This window comes from Pithys albifrons, chromosome 15 (genome assembly GCF_047495875.1).
Source record: "Pithys albifrons albifrons isolate INPA30051 chromosome 15, PitAlb_v1, whole genome shotgun sequence".
In the NCBI taxonomy this organism is placed as follows: domain Eukaryota; kingdom Metazoa; phylum Chordata; class Aves; order Passeriformes; family Thamnophilidae; genus Pithys; species Pithys albifrons.
Window position 1 is genome coordinate 9,443,703 of NC_092472.1, and position 19,252 is coordinate 9,462,954.

The 19,252-nt window shown below is 50.6% G+C and overlaps 2 protein-coding genes across 2 annotated transcripts; both read right to left on the reverse strand.

Moving 5' to 3' along the window:
* Window positions 1-213: 213 nt before the first annotated feature.
* On the reverse strand, window positions 214-3,469 carry PCYOX1L (prenylcysteine oxidase 1 like). Its single transcript, XM_071570075.1, has 6 exons — window positions 3,309-3,469; window positions 2,695-2,901; window positions 2,095-2,269; window positions 1,794-2,005; window positions 1,558-1,698; window positions 214-983 (listed from the first exon to the last, which is right to left on the reverse strand). The coding sequence occupies exons 1-6, from the start codon at window positions 3,397-3,399 to the stop codon at window positions 325-327; spliced, it is 1,485 nt and encodes a 494-aa protein (XP_071426176.1). The 5' UTR covers window positions 3,400-3,469; the 3' UTR covers window positions 214-324.
* Window positions 3,470-5,581: 2,112 nt separating this feature from the next.
* On the reverse strand, window positions 5,582-17,929 carry GRPEL2 (GrpE like 2, mitochondrial). The gene is made up of 4 exons (XM_071570376.1): window positions 17,795-17,929; window positions 12,767-12,935; window positions 11,378-11,459; window positions 5,582-9,701 (listed from the first exon to the last, which is right to left on the reverse strand). Exons 1-4 carry the CDS (start codon window positions 17,860-17,862, stop codon window positions 9,346-9,348), a joined length of 675 nt encoding a protein of 224 aa, XP_071426477.1. The 5' UTR covers window positions 17,863-17,929; the 3' UTR covers window positions 5,582-9,345.
* Window positions 17,930-19,252: the final 1,323 nt, after the last annotated feature.

Consider the following 19,252-nt stretch of genomic DNA (forward strand, 5'->3'; position numbering starts at 1 on the left):
AGGAGGCACCCATCTGCTGCCAACACCAGCCAGCCTCGCCCCTGAAGACCCCCAAACACAGATGCACAATGGCCCTTTTTCCCAGGGAAAGCACAGGCTCCTTTCCGGCCGAGCCCAGGGCGGGGGAACAGGGAAGCTGAGGCACATGACACAGACACAGCAACAGTGGGCAGGAACTGTATTCCTGAAGGCGACACATGTTCCAGTCATCAGGACATAGCTTGTCCCTTGTCCCCCAGCCCCAAACCCCTGGTCTCCCCAAGGCAATAAATACTCCCCAGGCTACCCCACACCAAAGCTCCTGGCCCACCGCCCTCCTGAGCATCACAGCTCAGTCTTCACCTTGTGCATCAAGTCCTTCTGGTCGATTTTCTCCAGGTCCTGATGCCAGCGGTTATAGGCGAGCAGAGCCACATTTTTGGCCGCCACGGCTATCATCTCCATGGAACTGGCCACCCACTCCACACCACTGAGGTAGAAGAGGTTTTCATGGAGCACAATGGGCGGGAGGGACTTGGTGGCATCGTAGCGGGGATACGTCTGCCACTCTGTCACCTGCACCGAGTAGTAGGACCTGAAGAGGGTCTTCAGCTGGTGCTTGTCCAGTGGTTTCTGGGAGAGGACACGCCACACCGCAGCCTCCTGGGGCTGCTTCCGCCGGAAAACTGCTGAGATGTTGACAGGACAGATGTTGTCCATGGCATTGAAAAAGAGGTCAGGGGTGTCGGTGGTGAGGATGCTGGTGAAAGGGAAGAGCTTGGGGTCAGGAAAGCCGAAGTAGGAGGAGTTGAGGTAGCCGTGCACCACAGAGGTGACAGAGGGCTGGAAGGCTCCGGGGAAGTCAGCAATGGGCGGCTCAAAGTTCTCAAAGGTAAAGTTGCTCCTGCTGGGATGCAGGGGAGTTGTCACAACCACCATGTCGTAGAAAGCTGAGCCCTGGCCTTCGCTGCTCTCGTAGTGTACCTGGTACAGGGCTCTCCCCTCTGAAAAGAGACAGTGGACAGATAGAAGTGACCCTGAGCCCCACGTGGTATTGGCCTGACCCTCTTTACTCCAGCATAGCCTCCATCCTCTGGTTTTCCAGTACACACCAGTGCTGGACCATACCACCTGATGGTTATGGATGAGTTGCTGCTGCTTTAGGGCAGCAGAAAGACTTTAACAAGACGGTGGGAGAAAGTTTCCTGAGAAGCCCAGTCTAGTAGGGACAAGGAGGACTTTGGGGGCACAGCCCACCCCCCAGACCACAGCTTTTCAGCCGTTCTTCTGTGCTGGATAGGTGAGCTAGCCTGCAACAAGGATGGTGGCACGAGGAGACCTCAGGGACCTAATAAGGGAGGGAGAGGAACCTCAGGGTTGATTTCTGTACTTCAGGGTCCCCACTGGATCAGACAAGGGGATGAGACAGACAGACCCCCAGTCTCTGTCCAAATGCCTTACCAGGACGCTCTCCAATCCCAGCATCCCCATGCTGCCACCACCAACCTCCCGCCCTACTACACCCAGACCCACACCCAGGCCAGCAGCACTCAGAGCAGAGTCCATGCCCAGGCTCACCCGAGCTGTGCAGGGAGATGCCTGTCACTCTGGCCGAGATGACATTAGCTTTGGTCAGCTTCAGCAGACCTGAACACACCAGTTTATTCCCTCCTTCCACTGCCCAGGTGCTGCCCTGGGCTCCCGCCAGTGACATGGCTCCTGTGGAGAGGAAGAGGAGGGTGGCTCAACAGCCTATCTGCAGAGGGGACGCTGAGGAGAGTCACACAGGGGGGAGAGGAGGTCCCTGGCTTCACCTGCGAAGGCGGGCACCAGCACAGACTGCCCATAGCTGGACCGCAGGACAGCCGCGATGACATCGTCCACGAAGCGCTGTGTGACGCCCACCTCCAGCAAGGATTCAGCCACCGAGCGCTGGGTCATGTTGATGAAGGCATCACCCCCCAGTGAGCGCAGCAGCTCCTCCAGGCTGGAGAAGGCATAGCCATGAGCTTGGTACTTGTAGATCCTGGAGGGGACAGAAGCACAGGGCACCTGGTGATGTCCTGGTGCTGCGGAAAATCCACTGTGTGTCCCCGGCCCCACAGGCATTCCTACCTCATGAACTTCTCCATCACCTCCTCCACCCACATCTGCAGGCGCAGGAAGCTGATGCCATAGTGCCACCAGAGCCGGAAGAGGTTGAGCAGGTACCAGTCGGTCTCCTCCAGGACGAAGTGCTCCCCGCTGAATATGGCGCTCTTCCCTGCCACCTCGCGCCGGTGCTTGAGGCCTGCCAGGAGCAGAGGGACCCCAGCCCTGCTGGGCTTGCACAGCTCGCTGGGGCTGGCTGGCTGCTGGGAAAGGCCAACGCCAAACACGTCCATACAGCGATATGGGCACAGATGCTCTTGGAGGAGCATCAGGGAGCACAAGATTCCAAGGCACTGAGATCCCAACTGGATCCTGTATGTTGAGGCATCCCATAGAGCTGCTGCTGCCTACTGGGACAAACTGGTGGGACTTTGTGAACAACCCCCTCCACACTAATTCCACCAAGGCCTCTCATCCTGATGGTCTGCTAGGCATGAACAGCGTGGGGTGCTGAGGGGGACTAGCAGAAACCCTCTCCACTGCCCCAAACACAGAGCCCAGGGGTGCTGCAGCCCCCCAGCTCAGGGAAGGAGGCCATACAAGTGCTGGGATGCCCATGCTCACCCAAGATCTTGACGAAGTCCTGCATGTGGAGGCTGAGGGCGTGGATGGAGGCTGCCCGGCTCTCATATTGCTGCTTGTTGACGGTGACGGTGGCCAGCCGCCCGCCCACGCCCGCCGCCTCGTACACGTCCAGCTGCACCTGCGGCCCGAAGTGCTGCTGCAGGAAGTAAGCGGCGGCCGAGCCCCCCAGCCCGCCGCCCACCACGGCTGCGGGAAGAGAGCAGCGAGAGGGCCGGATCAGCAGCGCCCCCGGGGGATCCGCCGCTGTCCCAGCCGCGCTCCCCGGCCACGGCGGGGAAGGGACCAGCACCGTCTGCGAGGGAGGGGAGGCGGCGGGGATGCCGTTGGGATGCTCGGGGAGGCAGAGGGGACAGGGATGCAGAGCAGTGCGCCCCGCGCCTGCCGCGCACGGCGCCAAACCCCCTCTCTCGGCCTCGGCGAGGCAGGAGGAGGGCCGGAGCTGTCGGTACCCGGGATGGGCGGCCCGCAGCTGCCGGTTCCCGGGATGGACGGCGCGGAGCTGCCGGTACCCGGGATGCGCGGCCCGGAGCTGCCGGTACCCGGGATGAGCGCCCTCTCCCCACCCTGTCCCATTGCCCCGCTCCCTTTCTCACCGATGGAGCGCGGCGCGGCACGGGCGGCGGCGGGCGCTGCCAGGAGCGAGGCCAGGGCCGGCAGGAGCAGCGCGGCGGGCAGCGGGGCCATGGCGGGGAGAGCGGGGCCCGGCAGCGCCCGCCCCGGCCCGCCCCTCACAGCAGGCTCGGCCCCCGCGCCCCCCGCTGCCGCCCAGCCCCGCCCGCCCGAACACGGCTCAGCCCCGGCACGGAGCCCGTCCCGGCCGGCAGAGGCGGGGCGGGCAGCGGGCGGTGTGCCCAGGGACTAGGGTGGGATGCGCACCACGGCATCCCCGCGGGCCTTGGGATAGCTGATCCCCCAGCAGACCGACACTGAGGAGGAGAGGACACCCTCGCATCCCAAGCCGCTGGTTGCGGCACATAGACAACCCCAGGCACAGCCACAGCGAGCATCCTCCCTATCCCCTCTGCTTCTGGATGCTCGGCAGCATCCCACTCGTTAGTCGAGGGCTCGCACTCAGGAGCAGTCCCGGCACCACCTCCCTTCTGATGACAGTACTGTGGATGCACCATAGGGCAGTATTTGAATCACGCTGCTGCCAGAGCACGTTTTCCATGTGCTCCATCTGCACATGGGTGATGGATACAGTGCTCAGAACCCATCTGAGGGGAGCAAGCTGGAGCCTGCGTGGCTCATGCATCAGCAAGGGCATTTCAAGCTTTCACTTGTACTTTCTGCTCTGGGCAAAACAAGGTGCCTGACAGCAAACAGCTTTTGCCAAGGGGATCCCACGGGAGCCTGTAGCTACTCAGATTACAAAGGATATCAAAGGCTGAGCAAAAACTCTAGAACAGGCTGGACATGTAATAACAAAACCAGAGCTTACTGTGGCCCAGACCTGGCTCCCTACCAAGGAACAAAATTTTGTTTGAGAATCCATCACCTGAACTTTGTCTCAGTGAAACCTCAGTGAAACACAACACAAGCACAGGCCCCTTCTTTTTCTCAGCCAGGAATCCCTTCAGAGTTCCTGCATGGGGGAGCACATACAGCCCTGAAACTCGAACATGAACATTTGGAGGGAGCACAGATAAAGACTACCATTGCTCAGCTCACCTGAGTCCTTACAACTGGCAGAACACCAGGATGGGGAGATGATTTTCCCAGAGCAGCTTAAAACACAGCACACAAGTATCTTTGCAGTATGCCTCAGGTTCTAACAAGCTCTTACTTAACCAGCCTGATTTCACCATGGCTGTGGGTGACAAGAAATCTGCTGTGCAAACAGCAAGGCTCTGAGGAGCCAGGTCAGCACTGCACTCAGTCCCTTCCCTCTCAGGGCAGCCCATGGTCTCCTTGCAGGCGTTCTGGAACATTGTGCCATTACCAAAATGCTCTGCCCCACAAGCTATGATGCTTTTCTGCAGATGGCAGTGGTTGAAGTTTGAGAACTCCCAGCTCTCACTGTTGCTGCAGAGAAAACCAGCAGAGCCAGAAATTATCTAATGCAGCAGCAGGATTTCCTGGTCTAGCCTGGTTACACCAAGCAATGCCATCATGGAGAAGACTGAGCCTTTCAGGCAGAATTAGAAAAAGCCCATATAATGGGGCATAATGTTCAACTTTGCTGGCATATCTTTAGCACAGAAATATAGATCTCACCCCATAAAGACCATTTGTAAATGGTCTTTTGGAAATGGTTTTGTACTAGTGAGAAGGGTCCAGGGGCATTCAGAGGTCTGGGAGAACACGCATGGCATCAACTGTCAAGGCAAAACCAGGAAGAGAGGCCCAGCTATTTTTGCAGAGGGTGCAGGAAGGGAAAAGGAGGTCTGTTACAAACACACCCTACAGAGAAAGCCTCTTTTATCCAACAAATCTGCCCAAGGAAGATGAAGACTCTTCATTGGGAGCTGTAGTGACAGGATAGAGTAGTGGCTTCAAACTGAAAAAGAGTAGGTTTAGATTAGATACCAGGAAGAAATTCTTGGTTGTGAGGGTGGTGAGGCCCAGGCCCACGTTGCCCAGAGAAGCTGTGGCTGTCCCATCTCTGGAAGTGTTCAAGGCCAGGTTGGATGGGGCTTGGAGCAACCTGGTCTAGTGGAAGGTGTCCCTGCCCGTGGCAGGGTGATGGAACAAGATCTTTAAGGTCCCTTCCAGCCCAAACTATCCTATGATTCTAAGTGCTGTCATGGACTACAGCCCTTATCACAACTGGAACGGGAACAGAGAGAAACCTTCCAAGGCTATCCTCCCAGACAGCTGGAGTTGGAATGAGCAGACGTTTGGGACAGGAAAAACAAAAGAGAAGCAATGGCAATTCTTTTGCTTTATTGGCAAATGGACAGTATCTGGACATCTAAAGGAAATCAGGCCTTTCCAACATTAACTCAAATGTTGTTGTCAGTTACTTGCACTGCTCCCACATGTCGGTCTCTAGTCTTTCATACAGCCAGAACCTTTGGGTAAAGAAAGAGAACAGAAACACACAAAAAACTCCCCCAATATATACAGGTTTCCCAACTAAATGGACTAAGATTTTTGGAGATTAGCAACACTTTGCTCATTTGACTTTGCAAGTAATATCAAAACACCTCAAGTTTTAAAATAAAAAAAATACTACAATATTCACAATATAAAACTTAAATACTTTTTTTTAATTAAGGGACTGCTAATAGCTATTGACTGATCACAGCTCTTTCAACAGAAGCTCTGTTGCTGAAGCACTGAGAAGTTAAGGTTCACAAAGTGACATTCACATTCTGCACTGCTCCTGGTCAGAGTTAAGACATTGCCATGGTCATGACAATGCCACTGGAGACTTGTCCATGTGTTCCACTCAAATAGGTTCTGCTGACAGGGCATAGGAAGGTCACAGAAGGTGGCAAATGCCCAATTCATGGGGGCTTCCCACTTCCCAGTAGTGGAAATAAAGGTACACACACACTACCATCACATCTTGTCTAGTTGTCTGCATTCCCAGCTCCAGTTCTTCATGGCTGGGCAGACAGAGTGGAAATGACTAAGAAGTACATGACATTTCATCTCCTCTGATATTCCCTCCCTGCTAACGCATTCCTGTGTTTTATTAAACAGTCATTGGATGAAGTGACTGGAGAGAAGCAGCTCATGAGTCAATCTCCTCTCTGCCCCACCATGCCAAGTGTGTAAGAGTTACACAAACAGGGCAGACAAGGCAGAAAAAATCTACAAAGAGAAACTCAGCCCATCCTTACACAACCTCATCCATGACAAAAGAGATCATTAAGTGTGCTTGAAAGGCAAGAGAAATTTTGCCTAAGAAATCTGGATTCTGCAATGGAATCCAGGTTTGGTTATTCCATTTTCACCATTCAAAGGAAGCAGGAACTAGGACCAACAGCAGCTACAGGATTCATCTCTTTGGTAACAACTGTGAAAGAGTCTCTCAGCAATGGGCACATTTCACGAGAATTATAAAAGCCTGATAGGATCCTGTAGAAGTTCCATAGATTCAAATGTGAAAATATCTTGCCCAAAATTAAATAGGGATTCTGGTGATGATGGGAAAGACTGCACAGGAACTGGGTCTCTCAGATTCCTGCTCCACTACACAACAGTGCCTTGAATGCAGATCCCAGACACGCAAGCTGAATCAATAATCTCTTGGTACAGACTGAAGGTCTGGAGTGCATTTTAGGGCATTTCTTTAAGGCAAAAATAGATGGGTACTGGCTGAGGAGACAAGCAGGATTGGCAAACAGTCCCATGTTGGACAGAGTAGCTATAGACTATGTTCACAGTCAAGTGGCTTCATGGGTGAGTTTAAGAAAGATTTGGATCCCATCACTTCTGGTCACACTACTTTTAAACTGGGCTCAGGTAAGCTGCAGCCTTTCTATGACTGAAAACTACCTGTTGTGTAAAATGCTTTTGCTTTTGTTTGGTTCCTTCTAACTAAAGTATCACATTCAAAATTAGCTTCCACAACCAGCTCTCCCCTCATATTGCAAAAAGACTCAGCTGATATAGCAGGGGCTGAAGAGGCAGCAGAGAACCCAGCTGCTCCTTCCAGCTGAAGACAGTTTCCTCAGAACAGGCTGGAGACAGTTTTGAGGCAGAAAAGCAAGACTTGCACTGCCATGTTTCATATTTTATCTTTTCTTTTCTAGAGAAACAGTGTACCCTGATGATGTGGTCAGCACAGACACCAGCAAAACAATGCATAGGAAATCCTGCTTACCTCTGAAATTCCCAACAATGTGATAAAACAAGAAGTTTGTCCAAAGTGAGCTAATATTGCCAGGAAGCAGTTTCAGGGTTGAAATCTCAAGTACCATCCTGAGAACCTACTATAGAGTATCCATTACCGAGTCAGCCCCACAGCTGTCACTACAACAGGTTTTATGGAGCACGTTAGAAATGTGCATCATCCTTAAACTTCTGGAATGACAACCCACTAGCTGTACACAGTCTCCCCAAAGCTGCAGTAATCTTTAAGTCTATCACAAAAGGGTTTTGCAACTAAAGCCTGCAAAGAATGGGAGAAGAATAAGCTTTCTTCCAAAGCAGTAATGGCATCCACTATAAGTAAAGTCTTTGGAAGTGGATCTGTCAGGCCATGGATCCAGTTCCAGAAAGTAAAAAGGCAGCAACTAACGAATCAGTAAGAAACAACCTGAAAACAACCATTCCTGGATTTGTGTAGTGCAGACCACAGGCTGGCTTATCTATCCTTCTGTCATTTGATTCTTTGCTGCTCTGCAAAGGGTTGAACCCTGATCTTCCTCAGTGATTGCAACCTTTTAGCTGACATAAACGGAATCCCAGGCAATAGGGCCACTGGGAAATACATATGCCGTGCTGTGACAACAACATGCCTCCAACTAAGAGGACAGCTCGAGGTCAGCTTTTGCTTCCTCAGCCTTCTGCTTCTCTTGCTTCCTTGTCACTGCTGCTAAAATTCGTTCAGGGGCACTTGGGACTTTTAATAGAGAAGATCTTCCTCCTTGCGTGAAATCCAAAAGGTTTAATATTTACTATGACCACGCAAAAGTAGAATCTGAATGTGAATGGGAAGTTAGTGTTATCTGAGGATCTTTACTGGGGAGCTGAGAAAATAGAACAGTCCAGATTTCCTGCTTAAGGGCACATCTCCATTTTGCCAGCAGCTGCAACAAAGAGCACATAGTTTATCATGCTTGAAAGCTGCACAAATACCCATCAGGGAAGAGAAATTACTCTCCTCTAAAATACACATTTTGGTTGGAGAATAAGAGATTTGAGAACAGTTTTTTGCCTCCACCACAAATCACTATTCCCTATTTTACCTCTGGGCAAGGAGGCAAGCTGAAATTTTACCTGGAGAAGAAATATTAACATGTTAGTCTGACCTGACAACTGAATTCTCTTTAAACACTCATCTCTATTCAACTGTTATACAACAGAGATTTCATGAATTCAGGACTGTTTGACCTAAGAAAAAGCTGCCCCTAAATGTCATTTCAAGTTATCATCTTCATCCCCACCCAAGGGGCCTGGGGACAAGGGAAGACACCAAAACCAGCTGATAATAATACTCGTCCCCTTGGACTTTTCCAAGTGCTTTGCAAAGGAAAAGCCTCATCACATCCCTGTCTGTGAGGTAGGTCAGTAAGTATTATTATAGTCCCTTAATACAGCTATGGACACTGAGGCAGAGAAGTTACCTTCCTGAAGGCCACTGCAGGAGTCTGTCTCAGGGATGGAACTGGGAGACAAGATTCCTAAGCATTCAGAGAATTTCCCTTTCTCTCCCATATCTCCTCTCTTCCCCATACAAATCTCAATGGAGAAATGAGCGAAGGAGAAAGGGGCTACAGTGCCATGTTTCTGACAAATAGCAGGACTCCTCCTACTACTCTATGGACCCCAAAAAGTATTATTAAATATACAAGTACCTTTGAATTAATGTCAAAACGACCACACACATTATCAAGAAGCCATCGTACAATACAAACCAAGCTCAATAAATAAGTAAGTACATGCAGCTGCAGCTCTGAGTGCTGAGGGGTCCCCAGCTCATGAAGGTCCCAGATGGCAGTGGGGGAGCCCAGGTCACTCCTGTGACTCCACTGCCACGCCCACGAGCGCGTGTCTGATTGTGCGGCCGTGGAGTTTGTAGCCGTCCTGTGTCACCAGCGCGATCGTGCCTGGCTGCAGCCCCTCAGCTGGGACGTGGCAGACGATCTCGTGGTCATAGGGGTCGTATCTGCCACCCACAGGGTTCATCTTCTGCAGGCCGTGCTTGGTAAATACACTTTGCAGCTTGGCCTCTATGAGGGAGAGGCCTTCATAGATCTTCTTCAGGGTTGGGTTTGGATTATTGGGCTCTGCTTCCCCTGCAGCACTCTCGGCAGTCTTCTCCAAGATATCTGCTACCTCCACAAGGTCCCTGCAGAAACTCTGGATCCCTACAGGCATAAAGAAGCACTAAGTAAATGAAGGACAGTTTACAGAGCATACAGAGCTACAGTACCAATGACAGACACAAAGTCACAGTGGTTGGAAAGGATCTTTAAAGCTGTTAATTGATTTGAACTGTTAATTTAATGAGAGCAGACGGTGTCTTCTGACTCTTGTAACCAAAGTTTTAACATTAATAGTAATCTAAAACTCTTCCATTCAAGACATATGCAGGAAATGTACACATATATACATCACACAGACACATACACACGTGTGTATATATATATATATATATATATGTATGTGTATATATATATATATATATATATATATATATATATATATATATATGTCAGGTATTCCTGATAAAGCAAAAAATTACTATTTCACTCTGCTCCACACAACTCTTATATAGTCCCACTGACATAACTGCTTTGCCAAGCAACTCACACAAATACCATGGGGAACAAACACAATGCAGGGAAGTAAAAACAATACATAACTATTGGAAAGTACATCCCCAGCTTTATTTTTAAGTTAAAACCACTGTGGAAGGAGTAGACAAAATGGTTCTTGGGTTGGTCATGAAAAACTATGAAGTTTCTTTCATTAAAAAAATTGGGTTAGGTTGGACACATTTCCAGAAGTGTAGAAAATTCAGGAAAACCAGCCAGAATTTTTTCCAAATATCCAACATAAACCTCCCTCAGCACAATATGAGGCTGTTTTCTCTTATCTCATCACTTTGTAATTAGGAAAAGAGACTAACACCCACCACAACCTTCTTTCAGATTTTCCTCTTGCACCAGAGTCTGTTTTAATGCTCTACAGATCCCCAGGCCTCACTCTGTGAGTAACTTCTAATAAAGAACATATTTTTTCTTCAAATCTGAAGCCTATTACATATAAAATGCAAAGAGCTCAAAAAGCACTTCCCAAAATCAATTATCCCCTTGCTGATTACATGCCAAACTCATCAGCCATTTTGTAGCTCAATGGGTAGAAGGTAAGAAAATGCAGTCGTTCTGATTTCAAGGCTACTAGAATAAGCTACCAATAAACCCCCTGAGATTCATGCATTATGGAGCAAAACAGTTTCTCATTCTCAGAGATGGTGCTGACAGAGCACAATGATTAAACAGCATCTTTTTCCCCCTTCATTTGCCTCTGTTGCCAAAGCTACAAATTCAGCTCATTTTACTGATGATAAAATACTTATTTAGAAATTTTAGGTATTTGATATAAGGATTGGCAACTATTGCCCCAGGCAGGATCTAGCCCCTAAAAGGCAGAGCAGAAAAGAGGCTGTTATTGTAGTAAAGAAGATCACAACCTGATGACACATCTGAGTATAAAATACACCCTCCTGCCTGATCCTCAGCATACACCAGAGCCTGTAATTTCAACCAAGTCAGCAGAACTACAATCAGTTGCACTGGGTCTATTTTTTTCTTTTTAAATAGTCACAAAACAGTCCCTGAGGTAAACCTGATAGACAGGACACAGCTGGACATACACACAAAATAGCGAGTAAGCCCAGACACCAACAGCCCAGGCCAAATGTCATGCCAGACTTTACAATGAACAAAGGAGGGCAGGACTGGGGGAGAGGAAAGCTGTTGATCAGCATTTTTTGCTCAGGCAGGCAGGCCACGGCAGTAAACACAGCTCTTTTGCTTACCAAAGAGCTTGGCATCTTCCACAAACTTCTGCGTTCTCCTCCGGACATTCTCGGAATCTGCCAAAGCTTTCCGGTATCGCTCCTGTAACCAGAACAGCACAGGGAGACATCAAACAAGGAAGTAAAACCTATTTCCTGACAGTTAATGAGCTCCTCAGAAATGCTTTAAAAAGAGCCCACTTCACCTCTGAAGGTTGTGCCAGGCTCTTGCATTTTTCTAACATGCAAACTCAAGTCCTTCTACTGATTAACCAAAAACTGCAAATCCCTCAAAAGACCCAAGCAGAGGACAGAAGTATTCTGGGCACTGAAAGACTGAATTGAACTGAAGACTAATTTTCAGGTTGCTACTTTTTTTGTAACTCACTGTGGCTATTGAGACGCCCTTTTCTCCAGCAGGCAGCTCATGGTCTCAGCCACAGATCTGTGACCAGATGATTTATCACTCAGTGTCAGATTCTCAGGGTGATTATCTCCAGAATCGCCCAGTGCAGTAATATTTAATTCCCTCCTTAGTCACGAGTGTTCTTCAATATATAACATGATCCCTGCCATTTCCCCCACACCACTGTCACTGAAAAGGACATTCCTTCTCAGCCAATCAGGATTCAGTGGAACATAAAGCTGTTGGAGAGCATCCAAGTGACGTTCAGGAAGATAGTGAAGGGTCTAGTCGGGCCACACGACTAGCAGGTGAGGGCACTTGGCTTTTTCTGGGGGCAAACTGTTGGGACCTGTAACTTCCTCATGAGGGGCAGCTCCAATCTCTGCTCTGTATGACCAGTGACAGGACCTGAGGGAGCAGCTGGAGCTGTGTCAGGGGAGGGTTGGGCTGGATATCAGGAAAAGGTTCTTCCCCCAGAGGGTGGTCAGGCACAGAACAGGCTCCACAGGGCAGTGGTCACGGCCCCAAAACTGCCAGAGCTCCAGGAGCGTTTGGACAACGCTCTCAGGCACAGGGAGGGATTGTTGGGGTGTCCTGTGCAGGGCCAGAATTTGGACTCCAATGATCCTTGTGGGTCCCTTCCAGCTCAGGATATTCAATGGCTCTATGACAATATGTGATGCTGATCAGCACAAAGCTGCTGCCACTGGCTCTATATAACGCTGTGAAAGAACTGACCACACTAGTTCCAACACACAGCTTTGCCTGCCAGGATCATACTATCAGTGTCCTGCTGCTGGTACTACTGACAGATGGTGTTTTTAGGGAATGTAGCCTGGAGTTTCACCCTCTCACATTCAGAGTACAGCTGCTCTGAAGGCTTCCACAGCACAGCTACACTGTGTGTGTGTTACAGCCTTTACGGAAAAATCCAAGTCGGAAAGACAGACCAAGTTAAGGGGACTGAACCAAAGACATCATGATGCCACCAGCACCACACTCACAGTTAAATCTCGGACTTGTTCTTCCAATTTGATGGCTTTGTGCTCTAAGGCACAGTCAGAAAGGGAGTGCTTGGGCTCGTCATGGGGATCTTCTGGGCCACACTCGTCTCCTGTACTTCTCTGTTGAGCTGCAGTGCTGAAAACACAGGGGGACCCTCTGAAATACAAACTAATGACAAAGAAAGAAAGTTAAGCAACATCAGGATCATTGAGAATTCTAGTTTAGTGACGCTACTAAAAGTAGGCTCTCTTAAAAAAGATACACAGGATTCTAGAAACAATTTTAGCTCTTTTCAGGATATACAGACAATTAGCAGAGAAACACAAAGAGACTGGTGGTTTTAAATTCTTTTATTTTAGACTCATGTGGCACTACAGAGGCTGTACGCCACTTCTTTGGCATACCTTGAAAAGAGTCAGATTTTCACAGAATCACAGAATCATGTAGTTTGGAAAATGTTTCTAAGACCATTGAGTCCAACCTGCAACCAAGCCCCATCTCATCAACCAGGCCAGAGCACTGAGTGCCACATCCAGTTGTTCCTTTAACTCCTCCAGGGATGGTGACTCTGACACCTCCATGGTCTTTTTCAACCTAAATGATTCTGTGATTACTTAATTCTGTTTCACTGTCCTACTACGCTTGCTTTTAGAAATCGACCTAGACAAGGCCCATTCCTGCCTGCAGGAGGCCAAAGCCTCAGCCCCACCTCCCTCTCACACCTTACACCAGGAAGAGTCTGCAGAATGAAGTACAATTTATTGTCAAACCAGCTCCATCCAGGAAACATTTCAGAATACACTTAATAAGGAAGGGTGTCTCCTTTTTTGGGAACACCTGGTTTCTTCCTCTCAGCAGGGCTTTCAACATCCCCTTTATGCAATATGCTATATCCCCTGTAGGCAATGGTGCCCATTCAGCCAGTGAAATTCAGCAAAGCCCAGAAATCCCTGCACTGGCACTGACTCTGACCCCTGTGTTTTTACAACACAATTCCACACTGCACACAGACACTAATTTAGGCCCCAGAATCAATACAGCTGAGTCCACCTTATCAAGCCTGCTCCATTAAGCTTTTTTACATTTTAGCAAGGCTATACTGCTCATGTACAAAGTCACAGAAGTGCACAATTTATTTTGGGGTCTATCAAACCAGTCATGAGACCTCAGTGTTGTTCAGCAGTCCAGCTGAGCTTACAGTGCCAACTGGAAGGGACAGGTTTGCTCCCCTTATTTCAGTACTGGAATTGAGCAGAATTAAGTTTCAGGGAGTTAAACCAGATGAAAACTAACCCTACAAAGCAAAAACTTTTCTGTCTCTGTCCCTGAATAGGTTTGCTGACAGATCAACAGCGCAAGTGCGAGCACCAAAGAGGAGACAGACAAACACGAGAGGACTTGTGAGATGTGGGGAACAGATGAGGTGTCCTCCTTTGGGTGGCAGCCAGGTGGTTCAGACTGGCTCATGTCCAGGACCAAAGCACAGTTCAAGAGATCTGTATCTGCCCAAGGACCACCAAGCATCTCCTGCCACCCCGTGTTTAGCAGCCCACATGCTCCCTCATTTAATCTTTAACACTAGGTTGCTAAACGTCCCACAACACTAATGACAAACTTCCTTTTTCTACCCGAAGACATTTGCATATTCATTTTTTATTGTGGGTACTTAAAATATGATCTGTATGTCAAAGCACTCCTTTTCAATACATTACATACCAAATACAAGTCTGCAAGTGTTTTTGCTACTTAGATTTGCTCTAGGATAGGACATTCCTCAGACTAATCTTTAAGGAACCGGGTGAGGTGCCGTCCCTGTGATCCTTTCAAAAAGCTGCTACTGTGGGTCTGGGTTCCAGGAATGACAACACAGGAAAAAAACCCACACATTTTATCCCTGTCTGCAGAGACATCTGTTTGGAGCACAAGACCCCATCTTGAATGATTTTTAAAATGCTTGTCACTCTTATTTTGTTGACTGATTAACACAGCACTTCTCAAAGTTACAAAAAATAGACTAAACTGGAGGGGAGTACAGAGCAGGACCTCCTTCACAGAGCCTACAAAATCAATCTAAGGAGCTTTCTTTGCACATAAAGGTGTGTCATTGGTAAGCACCAACTACAAGCTTTGTTCTTTATCATCTCACATTTCATTTAAAGAGCTGCAGGGAAGGAAATCAGCCATGCTATAGATGAACCAAACAACATGAAATGCAGCTGAGAAAGCTTGCTGGGGCTCTCCCAGGTTAGACTCCAATGTCTTAAAAATAGGCTATGCAACTCAGTTAACTCTTTTGCACCCAAGAAACAAAAGTTAGTGAGACATTTTCCTCTGCAAGTGAGTTACACTGCAGGAATGGGTGTGTTTCAGAGCGTAGGAGGAGAAGGGCATGGATGAGCCGGTGCCTCAGCTCGAGAGACCTGCCTACGTGGAGCAGGGAGCTCCCTGCATGGACTCCTCTCTCCAGCCTGGGAAACCAACTTACAGAACACTCCCCCGTGCAGGGACGTGCCCGGGGTATCACGTGCTGCTCTGATGTGCCTGCCTTAAAAGTTGTAGGCCAGAAACCAGAACCACACACTGACTCCAAAGGGAGTTCTTAAGAAGGACTATTATGGAGGACTGAAAATGCCACTCAATTTACTTCTTCCTTCAGGATGAAAAAAATACTCCACAGAAAAGGACAAGTGTTATTTACAGTCTGTCCACTGACTCTGCTCCATCTTCTAAACACTGTCTTGATCACAGCTGCCCTAAAAATAGCCAGAAATCCCATGGGAGGAAGTTGACACATCCTTAAGTGACAGACACGTGGAAGTCCCAGGCCGTGTGAAGGGGTTATACAAGTAAGCTGGTGATAGAAAAAGATTTACAAAATGATGTCACAGAAAGCCAAACAGTAACATGTAGCAGAGAAGTTGATTGTGGCCATATGGGTTAAGTCAATCGCCCCTAAAGATTAGCCTTTTAAATTATGAGAACAGGTCTCTGGTCAGAGCTACAATAGTATTACCTCTTTCTGGAGCACAGGCACGATAGAATACCCAAACATCCCGAACTGACTGTCATGTTCCCTTTAAACCCAAGGATCCTTCCCCCCCCAACCTCCTAAAACACTCCCTCCCCTTCCCAAATCAGCATGACAAAGCACCAAGCGCTGAGACACACAGAAACATCTGCACCAGTGTTTCTTCTCTGATGAGCTTGCTTTGGAAGGAAATCTAATTACTCCCAATTCCTTTGCTGTGTTTCATCAGAGAGCAATACCAGGGATTAACCCAGTTCAGGGAGGGGATTGTTCCGCTTTGCTCTGCACTGGGGTGGCCTCACCTCCAAGTCCTGCGGGCATTTTGGGCACCACAATGTAAGAAAGATCTAAAGCTGTTAGAGAGTGTGGAAAGGAAGGACATGAAGATGGTGAAGGATCCGGAGGGGCCTTATGAGGAGCGACAGAGCCTTTGCTTTGTTCAGCTGGAGGAGAGTGAGGTCAGACCTCACCACGGTCTGCAGTTCCCTCACTGATACCTGCTCTCTGTGACCAGTGAGAGGACCTGAAGGAATGGCTGAAGCTGTGTCAGGGGAGGGTTAGGTTTGGTATCAGGAAAAGGTTCTTCCCCCAGAGGATGGTGGGCATTGAACAGGCTCTCCAGTGCCTTGGGCATGGCCCCAAGGCTGCCAGAGCTCCAGGAGGGTTTGGACAACACTCTCAGGGACAGGGAGGGATTGCTGGGGTGTCCTGTGCAGGTCCAGGTGTTGGACTGGATGATCCCTGTGGGTCTCTTCCAACTCAGGATATTCTATTGTTCTACAACACTGTGTGGATTCTTTTTCAATGAAGCTGGAGAACAGGTCTGTGCACTGCGACTCCACACAGCATGGCTGTAAATTGGGCAGGAGGCTCCCTAAACCAGACTAAGCCAGTCCAGCGCAAGAAGTCCCAGCCAGGATGGGAGCCTGGGCTGCACCACCCCTGCCTTGCTCACAGGGCTGTTCCCATTGTCAGTGACCCAGACAGGGCTATAGAGAACTTGAGTACAAGAAGCTTCACACCAACGGCAGGTCCTGGGACCCTCCACAGTGGGAGCCTGCTGAGCTCCATCACGCACCTATTTCACTCTCCGTGCACATTTTGGGAGTGGCAAAGCAGTTTTCACACAGATAAGGGCACAGGAAAGAGGAAGAATTTCCTGGCACTCAGATTTCCATTTAGTGTCAAACACGGTTACTTCTATTACATGCCACAGAAATATTATATTGCATTTAAATGGTCTTTTGGCGGTGTTTATTTTCTGTAGAAGAAAAGCTAATAAGCTTTTTTGCCTGCCCATATTTCATACAAATAGCCAAAGCACCCTTATGGATTTCCCTTTTATAAGCCATATTCCACGATGTCCAACAACATGACTGGACACTGCTTTTCTGTCTAAATATCAGCACAATTAAATGGATTCTCTTCCTGTGACCACCCAAAGCATGCTGATAGCACGGGCGCTGCCTCACCACCAAAAATAAAACCCCGGGAGCATATTAAACATATAGTTCATGAATAAATGGTTCAGATGGGCGAGACAGAAACCACCCGCAGTGGCAGGAAACCACCACACAACGTGACTTACGGAGTACGCGAACCCTCTTCCTCAAATATTTGAATTAATTTTTTACTCAAAGAGTCATTTTTCCAGGAAAGAACTTGATTATTGGAGTTTAATTTTACTCCAGGCCCTCCTGAGTAGGCGGGGGTCGGCAGCGTGCGGCTCTGGCGGTGAGGTGGGACCTCCCGCGGGAGGATGCTCGACCGGCGGGGCCGGGGGCGGGTCCCAGCCCGGATCCAAGTCCGGGCCCGGGTCCGGGTCTGGCTCCAGGTCCAGGTCTGGCTTCGGGTCTGGCTTCGGGTCTGGTTCCGTTCCCTTCCCCGGCTCGGCGCTCGCCCGAGCCCGGCCCCGCGGCGCTGCCATGTCTTGCCCCGAGCCCTCCACGGGAGCGGGACCCCCGGGCGCCCCCGGCCCGCCCCACTCCGCCCCACGTACCTGCCCTGCCTCGCTGAGCCGCCGACCGGCAGGAGGGTCCCGAAGCGCCGCAGGGAGCGGGCGGCCATGGCCCCGCGGAGACGGGCGGGATGGAGGGATGAGGCGGCAGCGATGCGCCGGCGCCGCCGACAACTACAGATCCCACACGGCCCTGCGGGGACCAGCGGGCGGTGCCTCGGCCGGACGGGGTCGGTGATGCGAGGGGATGCTCCGCCCGGCCCCGCACACGCGGCTCCCGGACCGGGATACGGACGCGGTCCCGGGACACGCGGCTCCCGGACCGGGATACGGACGCGGTCCCGGGACACGCGGCTCCCGGACCGGGATACGGACGCGGTCCCGGACACGCGGCTCCGGACCGGGATAGGGACGCCGTCCCGGGACACGCGGCTCCCGGACCGGGATACGGACGCGGTCCCGGACACGCAGCTCCCGGACCGGGATATGGACGCCGTTCCGAACACGCGGCTCCGGACCGGGATACGGACGCCGTCCCGGACACGTGGCTCCGGACCGGGATACGGACGCCGTCCCGGACACGCGGCTCCGGACCGGGATACGGACGCCGTCCCGGACACGCGGCTCCGGACTGGGATACGGACGCCGTCCCCGACACGCGGCTCCGGACCGGGATACGGACGCCGTCCCGGACACGCGGCTCCGGACCGCGATACGGACGCCGTCCTGGACACGCGGCTCCCTGACCCCGGGACTCGTACCCGGGCACACGGCACCGGGTACACGGCTTCGGGAACCGGGGAAGTGGACCCGGACATAGCTCCGGTTCCCCGGGGCTCGGACACAGCTCCGGTTCCCCTGGCCCCACGGCTCCCGCCACTGGCTGCGCGGGTTAAGGGGTGATAATGGGACAGGTTTCACCTCTTGTTCAGTAAAAGACTGCGAGAGGCTGGGTATGAGCAGGGCGAGCACAGGTGGAGAGTCAGTGAGTGATCGTTTCGTGGTGATGAATAAACAGAACCCCAAAGCCTTGGCTAAGCTGGGGGCTTCCCCATGGGGAGTCAACGTGAACACGGTGAGGCACTTGTTACAAGGGTGTGGAGTGACAGGACAAGGGGAAATGGCTTCATACTGAGAGAGTAGGGTTGGATGGGATGTTGGTAAGAAATTCTTGGCTGTGAGGCTGGTGAGGCCCTGGCACAGGTTGCCCAGAGCAGCTGTGGCTGCCCCATCCCTGGAAGTGTCCAAGGCCAGGTTGGACAGGGCTTGGAGCAACCTGGTCTAGCACAAGGTGTTCCCGCCCATGGCAACGGGGTAGAATGACATGATCTTCAAGGTCTCTTCCAGCCCAGACCATTCTGGGATCTTCTGATGTGCTTTCATAGGCTGGGGTAGTCCAGCTCCATTTCTCCCCACTGCAGGCACTGGCTCCTTGTGCGGCAAAGGTGATGCTTTGAGGACAGGGGCTTTTCCTCTTCTGCAGTGAAATGGAATGGTGCA